At 38.8% G+C, this 8730-nt stretch overlaps 1 protein-coding gene across 4 annotated transcripts in view; it reads right to left on the bottom strand.

Annotated features, from left to right (window-relative positions):
• Positions 1–930: 930 nt before the first annotated feature.
• Positions 931–8730, bottom strand: part of GLT8D1 (glycosyltransferase 8 domain containing 1) — a 44166-nt gene continuing 36366 nt past the window's right edge. For all 4 annotated transcript variants that reach the window (XM_043552231.1, XM_037905618.2, XM_027817962.3 and 1 more), the window contains 6 exons: positions 8174–8291; positions 6337–6421; positions 5240–5352; positions 4379–4545; positions 4058–4170; positions 931–1775 (listed from right to left, as the gene is read on the bottom strand). In XM_043552231.1, the coding sequence (XP_043408166.1) occupies positions 1585–1775; positions 4058–4170; positions 4379–4545; positions 5240–5352; positions 6337–6421; positions 8174–8291 (787 nt within the window). In that variant the 3' untranslated portion in view covers positions 931–1584. The remainder of the gene's footprint in view (positions 1776–4057; positions 4171–4378; positions 4546–5239; positions 5353–6336; positions 6422–8173; positions 8292–8730) is intronic.

Genomic DNA, 8730 nt, shown 5'->3' with positions numbered 1-8730 from the left:
AGAATCTAATCCTTAGCAAAAGGTATCAAAGCTCTTTCAACCAAGGCAACTTCACAGTACAAAGTTATATAGTAATTTACTATCAGATTAACCCACAGAATTTAGTCTTGACTACATAAAAACATTCCTACACTAAAAAAAAAAAAATCAAGCTACCAATAACAATCTCTATTCATTTCACACAGAAAATGTCCGTTTTGTGCATGCTTAATACCTTCAGCTTGGTGCAAACTTGAAAGGGGATAAAATGCATATTCTGCCTTACCTGACAAGAGGTAAAACCTCCTGCCTTTTGCTAAAGAAGAAGAAACTGCTTGCTGCAGAAATAGATAATAACATACTTTAAGGAATGCTAAAAACTGACATTCAGTGTGTAACCTCTTGAATTACACTTACCAGCTGGGAGAAAAGGAGATGCACTTGCAAACCAGCTATGCTAGGACTCCAGCTGCTTGGCTCTGCCTAATTTAAAGGGCCAGGCTCAGAAAGGCATGCTGTGACATTTCCTTTAATAGGGCAGTGCCCCCCTGGTGAGTTACTAGAAACCAGACAATCACAAAAGAAGGTGCTCCAGACAGAATAAGGGATAGTACCACTACCTCTCTGATATACTAAAAACAAGGTTATTACTAGCCTCAGCTTTGCCAGTTCTTGCTGTAATTTGATACTCCATCCAAATGGCAGGGGAAATAGTTAATCACTTGATATTACTTGTTTCAAGCTCTAGAAATTGACATGGTTCTAATTTGAAAACTAAATTATACTCAAGACATTTTGCATACTTTTCTTTTTACAATTAATTGAAGTTCCAAGGAAATTAATTCCTTAAAAAAAAATTCTTAATTAAATGCAAAATCTACTGAAACAAGTACCATTTTCAAGACCAGAATGAGTTTTATATTCATCCGACGCTCAAAATTACTTGAACAGTTAACCTTAAATCATTTTATTTTTTAACAAAGTTTAGTTTACACCACACATTTAAAAACAGTTTGTGCTGAGTGGCAATCACAAAAAAAATTCAGTGAAATAACACTTGAGAAGTAGCCTTTGAAAAATATAGTTCATACACAAGAAAGGGTTAAATATAAATGGTGAGTGGGTCTTCATGCAAGAGAAAGTGCCTTTTATAAAGCTCCAGAGGATAAGATAAGGTAACAAGAAGCTAGTAGCAGCTTTTGATTATGATAAATTGGTGTGCAAGATTTCCGTGTGGCTTTCACCCAGATAACTGTTCCTAAGAACGAGACATCTATTTCTGTAGCTGACAAAATTATCAAACCTAGAACACTAGCACTGGACTGGAAGAATGTAATTAAAAGGAATTACCTAGCAAAAATGCTAGTTCATGGAGGTGTTTCTCCACTCTTCATAGTGCGGCTGGACTACGTTTCCCCAATCATATTTGAAATAAGTCTCTTCTTCAGGGATGCAGTTTGGTACAGTTGATTATTTCACCTGAAAATGTACTTTCCCCTGTGCTCCAGAGAAGCAAGGAGCGCTGTGTAATACAAATCAGCTGAAAGAAACACTGCTGGCTCCAAGAGTTTCCTGAGAAAATGACAATAGTTCATAAAATCCATTTTACTTGGACTCATAGATCTCAGAGTGTCTGCGGATCAGGTTGAACTTGCCAGTAGGATCCGGGATGTACCACTTCTCCCAGACATCAGCATATGAAGCTGTTCTTCCCCAGGGTTTGAAATGCCCATTCCAATGGAGCAACTTGGCAGCTTTCACAAACTGAGGAGAATATCTTTTTCCAGTGCGAGAGCCTTTTATTGAAAGAGAAGCAATTTGCAACTGTACATTAGAGCATGAAATAAAGGCAGTAAAATCTTAGCATGCAAGATTTTAAACTTCACAGTTATGAGATGCAGATCTAACAAGGGATGGCCTTAGTTTGGGGTATGGGGGAGGGAATTGGCAAGTGAGTCAGCCATTACAAATTAAGACACTTGGGGCCAGATTCTCAGGTACAGCTAAGCACTGCTTTGTGCCATTGCTCCTATTCTGGAGCCGTTGTGGCCTTCCAGTGCACTTCAGAGCATTCTTAGGGCTGCACAACTTGTAATAAAAACTAGGGCTGTCAAGTGCTTAAAAAATTAATCATGATTATTTGCATTGGTAAACAATAATAGAATACCATTTATTTAAATATTGTTGGATGTTTTCTACATATATTGATTTAATTTATAACAAAGCGTACAGTGCTCATTTTATATTTATTTTTGATTACAAATATTTGCACTGTAAAATATTTTTTCAATTCATCTAATACTGTACAAGTACTGTAGTGCAATCTCTTTATCATGAAAGTTTAACTTACAAATATAGAATTATGTACAAAAAACCCCCCCTGCATTCAAAAATTAAAACAATGTAAAATTTTAGAGCCTGTTAAGTCCACTCAGTCCTACTTCTTGTTCAGCCAATCACTCAGACAAATTTGGTTACATTTGCAAGCGATAATGCTGCCCCAATTCTTGCTACATCACCTGAAAGTGAGAACAGGCATTCTTATGACACTCTTGTAGCCAGCGTCCCAAGATACTTATGTGCCAGATGCACTAAAGATTCATATGTCCCTTCATGCTTCAACCACCATTCCAGGGGACATGCATCCATACTGAAGACTGGTTCTGCTCAATAACAATCCAAAGCAATGCAGATCAACACATGTTCATTTTCATTATCTGAGTCAGATGTCACCAACAGAAGGTTGACTTTATTTTTTGGTGATTTGAGTTCTGTAGTTTCCACATTGGACTGTTGCTCTTTTAAGACTTCTGAAAGCATGCTCCACACCTCATCCCTCTCAGATTTTGGAAAGCACTTCAGATTCTTAAACCTTGGGTCAAGTGCTGTAGCTATCTTTAGAAATCTCCCATTGGTACCTTTTTTGCGTTTTGTCAGATCGTTCTTAAAATGAATCACATGTGCTGCGTTATCATCCGAGAGTGCTATAACATGAAATATATGGCAGAATGCAGGTAAAACCGAGCATGTGACCTACAGTTCTCCCCCAAGAAGTTGAGTCACAAATTAACACACTTTTTTTTAAAATGAACATCATCAGCACGGAAGCATGTCTTCTGGAATGGTGGAATGGAATGCCTGAAGGGGCATAAAAATGTTTAGCATATCTGGCACATAAAGACCTTGCAATGCCAGCTACCATGCAAATGCCTGTTCTCACTTTCTGATGACATTGTAAATAGGAGGGCAGCATTATCTCCTGTAAATATAAACAAACTTGTTTGTCTTAGCGATTGGCTGAACAAGAATTGACTGAGTGGACTTGTAGCCTCTGAAGTTTTACATCATTTTGGTTTTGAGTGCAATTATGTAACAAAAGATCTACATTTGTGAGTTGCACTTTCACGACAAAGATTGCACTACAGTACTTGTATTAGGTGAATTGAAAAATACTATTTCTTTTATCATTTTTACAGTACCAATATTAATAAAAAATATACTTTGATTTCAATTACAACACAGAATATATATGAAAATGTAGAAAAACATCCAAAATATTTAATAAATTTCAATTGGCATTCTATTGCTTAACAGGGCAATTGAAATTGTGATTAATCACGATTAATTTTTTTTAGTTGATTGCGTGAGTTAACTGCGATTAATCAACAGCCCTAATAAAAACCAAAATATGCTCCACAGGCACTTGAGTTGAAATGGCAGCTGTGTTCTTCCAAATATACTATGAAGATACATTGGAGGGCATCTCCAAATATACTAAATGTGTTTAATAATGTAGAAAACTTGAAAGCAAGTTCAGCTTGTGCAAGCCCCCTGGCAGCTTAAAAAGCAGCAATCACTTGTTCTGAAATGAGGCTGCAGGCTGGTGCAGGAGCTCTGAAAGTGGGGAGAACGGTGTAAAGCAGAAAAAGATGCATCCCCGCCAACCCCTTGGGGGGGGGGGGGGGGTCAATTTGCTGCATCAGCACAACATTCAGCTATAGACCTGACAGAATGCATGTGGTGAGGTAGTAAGCATAGCAGGAGGGAATAACGTGTCAGGATTTCATTTCATACATACCAAGATGTCGGACGTTCCACATGGGATCAATATTAGAATGTTGCTTGTAAAATACTATTAGCAGTGGTGGTGTGGCAATGCTACCTGCCAGAGTTCTGCTGTATAACTCCTCTCTAGAGGGGGAGATGAAGTTATTAGCTGAGGGTGCAGATACAGCTCTAGAATGGTTAATTTTCACATAACTACTTCATAGAGGAAGAGCATGCTGCATTCTGTCTGGCTAGCTACTTATGTAGACTCCACTATCCTTCATTCCACAGTGAATCTTCGTCACAATAACCCAACTCCCAACTTGTCTACCCCTGATTTCTGTATACTTACGCTACATTAAGTGTCATCCATTTCTCCAATTGCTTAGTGATGTTCTGTAATTTCCATTCTGTTAGATTGGCAACAATGATCCCTGGATTGAAAGAGCAGGTGCTGGCTTTCATGGCGAGCTTCCGGATTGTTTGTTTCTTATAGTCTAAAAATCCAATATAATTGTACTGAAAACAGAATAAAAATTGGATTTTAGTTTTAACTGCTCCCAAATAAAATATCATTCAAAATGCTCCCTCCCCCACCCCATCACAGTTGAAAAAAGAAAAAAAAAAAAAAAAAAAAAATTAAGTCAGTGCCCCTGGTAGAGCAGAGGATTGTTGTGTGGATAAAATAATTTTCCCTTCCTTTAGTACAGGATAGAGCGTGTGGTTTAAGAGGCACGACAATGTGTAAAGCTTTCACTATAAAAGTTTTCTTGTGCTTTCAGGAACGCTCACACACCTTAATACCTAAAATCTAAGATGTCACCAATCTCACCACTAGTGCGAGCATATTATGTGCACACACAAACAAAAGCATATCTGTAGAATGTTAAGTTCTAGACTGCATGTTCTTCACAGCAGCGTCTTACTCCCATTGCACAGCACAGTTGTAAATTCAAAGAGCTCTGATTATGTCTCTACTTTTGAATGTGATCTCAACTTGGCTTTCAGTTGTGCCCACAAATAACCGCAGGTGCAATACTTCAAGTGCTATAAAATGCCCCTAAACATCTGAGTAACTAATTTGTGGTTAGAGTCAAATACTTGACTTCCAAGTACCATGAAATTTATCAGCAAGTAAGTAGGAACAAACTCAGAGGCCAGTTCTGAAAATGAGTCTGAAATATTGATATTATTTTATCTGAACTGTTCAGACCTGATTCCCTGCTCCACGGATGGCAAATTTATTAGCGGTTGAGTCACAGTCATCTGCAAATGCAGCTGCATGGCCAGGTTTCAGTGGTGTGTTGTGAAGTTCAAGGATATCATCTGAAAAATTCAAACCAAGTAGAGAATCAAAACACAAATATTGCTTAAGCTTTAGTTCATGTGCTTTTTGTATACTCTGTTCCAGCGTTGATACCAACACGACCGTACCCAACTCAAAACAGAGTTACATCTTTTTAAAGAAGGAATAGGGCCAGGACAATTAAATGTTTAAAAATATATTCCTTTAAATACAGTACATGCCAGTTATACACAAGCTTACATTACGTGGAAGTATACCTCTAACTCCTGCATCTCAAATTCTACTCTGGCCAAATCACCCTGCTGATCGCTAGGGGACTAATCCAACTCCCACTGAATACAACAGGAGCTGACATCAAAACCAAGGTCTTTTGTTTGAGAAATGGATTTTACATTAGAAATCATACACAATATAAAGGGAGTGAAATGAAAAACAGAATCTGCAACAACAAAAAAGTCAAGTCCCTTGTTCGTTGCTGTGGTCTTGTTAGGTAAAGAATTTTCTCCCTAGAACACTGCAAGATTCACTAGGGAACTGAGAATTCTACAGTAGTTTTACTGCTAAAGTTGAAAGAACTTAAAATGTTATTTTGCATATATAAAATACTCCTTTTGTAGGAGATTTAAACAGCTAGTTAAAATTAACATTAACATTGTCAAAGAAAAGATGTTAGAAAAATCATGAGTTTTATTTTGCATGTATAAAATATATTTTAGATGCTAAAATTACAACAACATCACTCTCTCAACAACTTGGTTAAACTAGACAAGGTACAAATATAAGAGCCAGCAATCTTTATGCTTCACCAGAGCAAAAAATGATCAAACAGGGACAGGAAAAAGTTTCTTCCCAATGTATAGACTTGCACAGATTAGGTGCATTTACAGGGTTATTGCACCCTTACACGGGGAAGAAGCATTTGGCTAACGTCTGAGACAGGATAGTGAACTATATCCATTCCACCAAGGCAATGCCTATTCACTTAGGAAGAAAATGTTCAGTACCTTGCACTATTACATCATCATCCATGTATATGGCCTTCTCTGCATGAGGAACGAACATAGGTAAGTAGAATCTTGCAAAGGTTAACTGTCAACACAAGCAAGCAAGAGAAATGAGAAAGTGACAGAGTAATGGGGAACTCTAACTGATATCCCAAGCACTAATTTTCTGGAAATGCCAGTACCCATGACAACATGCAACAAAAGAAAAATAACCATCAAGGATGGGAGGTTTTTTTTTTTTTAAAGCAAAAAAAACAGTTAAGGGCAGAATTTTCAAAAATACCTAACTGACTTCGTTTCACCAACTTTCAGTGGAGCTTGTGCTCCTAAGTCACTTAGACCCAGATCCTCAGAAGTAGGCAGGCTTCTAATTTCCATTGATTTAGGAGACGTAAGTACAACTGTGGATCGGGGCATTTGGCTCTTTTGAATATCACAGCCTAAATGTTCGTACAGCACTTTGGAAATATAAAGTGCTCCATATGGCCCTGCTTCTGCAATGCAGTTCACTAGCCTGAGCACCTCCACAGAACTGCACTAACTCAGTGGAACTCCACACAGATGCAGGGGTCAGTGCTAGCAGATTACATTTCAGAACTGGAGCCTACATGATCTGTTTACAAATATTTTGCTTATAATAGGAAAAATTAAGTCGGCGTATCGTATTTCTTGGAATAACCAGCTATAATTGAACGACTCATTCATATTAATCATAACTCGATGCAAAGAATTAATAATGTAATCAATGGACATTTATATAATACTTGTTATCCTGAAAGATCCCATTATACCGAGGAATTATAATTCTCACTAATGAAATGTAGCAATCTTTGGGTTCCCATAGTTCCAGAGCACACCAGCATTTTGCAATAGTTCAAGATAGGGAGGGAATGACTCCTAATCCAAATGAAAATGTAGGTGGATTTTAGGGAACCAGAATGTAGTTATCCAAATTGGAATACGAACAGGACTTTGGAGTTAATATGTCTACTCTTGCGAAAAGAGCTCTGGGATATTTAATAACCACAAGTTATCTGAAGGGATAGCATATCCAACTGCAGACCATCCCCTGCTGGTACACTGGTTTACTACCGAATCAGAAGAGTGCCATCTATTTCAGGGGTGGCCAACCTGTGGCTCCAGAGCCACATGCGGCTCTTCAGAAGTTAATATGCAGCTCCTTGTATAGGCACCAACTCCAGGGCTGGATCTACAGGCGCCAACTTTCCCATGTGCCGGGGGGGGGTGCTCACTGCTCAACCCTTGGCTCTGCCACAGGCCCTGCCCCCACTCCACCCCTTCCCACCCCGAGCCTGCCGTGCCCTCACTCCTTCCCCTCTTTCCCAGAGCTTTCTGCACGCCACAAAACAGATGATCAGGAGGTGTGGGGAGGGTGGAGGCGGCGCTGATCAGCAGGGCTGCCGGTGGGTGAGAGGCGCTAAGAGCAGGGGCAAGGTGGGGGAGATGATGGGGGCTGCTGACATATTACTGTGGCTCTTTGGAAATGTACACTGGTAAATTCTGGCTCCTTGTCAGGCTCAGGTTGGCCACCCCTGATCTGTTTAATTACCACAATCACTACCTAGCGCTAATCTCTATGGGGTAGAATGTGCCTGCCTCATTATTTCTAAACTGAATATACAATTAAGTCTGGACAAGAAGCAAACTTTTACATTATGAAACTACAGGTTAAAAACAGACAGAGAATAAAGCTGTAAAATACTAGCTATAAATCACAGATCTGTCCAGATATAACTAGTACGTCCACCCACATCAGTCATCAACATATGTTACCATTGATTCATATTTACAACAAATAATCAACATCAGTACTCACTGGTTTTATGGAGTCTGCCTGTTCAGACTCCACTTTCACTTTCCCTTCCAAAACATGAGGGTCGAAATCCAAAATTCGGTATTTCACCTTTTTCAGAGCAGTTTTACTCAGCCACGCTCTGCCCAGGAAAGAGGAAGAGGAGTTGCACATTTACAAAAAAGAATAAACATGGTTAAATGAGATCAAATTAAACCAAAAATAAAGAGATGATCCAAATGATAATGACACAAATAAGTGTTGGTCTGGTTACTCTAGCTTGGTTGTTTTCCCTACCTATGAAATCTGCATGTAGTATATAATCTATGTTTGACTTCAGTACAGAGCTGTATGGATTCAGAGGTCTGCCTATATAGAGCTCACTGCAGGATTGTGGCTCTAGGTGCTGGCTAATGGAATTTTCTGAGGTTTACTTTACAAGTCGTTATAGTATTTAGCATCAGAAACTCACGCTCCCATTACAAAAAGCATTACTCAAGATAATCAGTGTTAATTTTGACCTTCCAGTTAACTGGAGAAGGGAGATGCGGAGGGCAGAAAAGGGTCAAATACCAATCTAA

The sequence above is a fragment of the Chelonia mydas genome, chromosome 7 (genome assembly GCF_015237465.2).
Source record: "Chelonia mydas isolate rCheMyd1 chromosome 7, rCheMyd1.pri.v2, whole genome shotgun sequence".
NCBI classification, from domain to species: domain Eukaryota; kingdom Metazoa; phylum Chordata; order Testudines; family Cheloniidae; genus Chelonia; species Chelonia mydas.
This window is presented reverse-complemented; position numbering and strand designations above follow the sequence as displayed.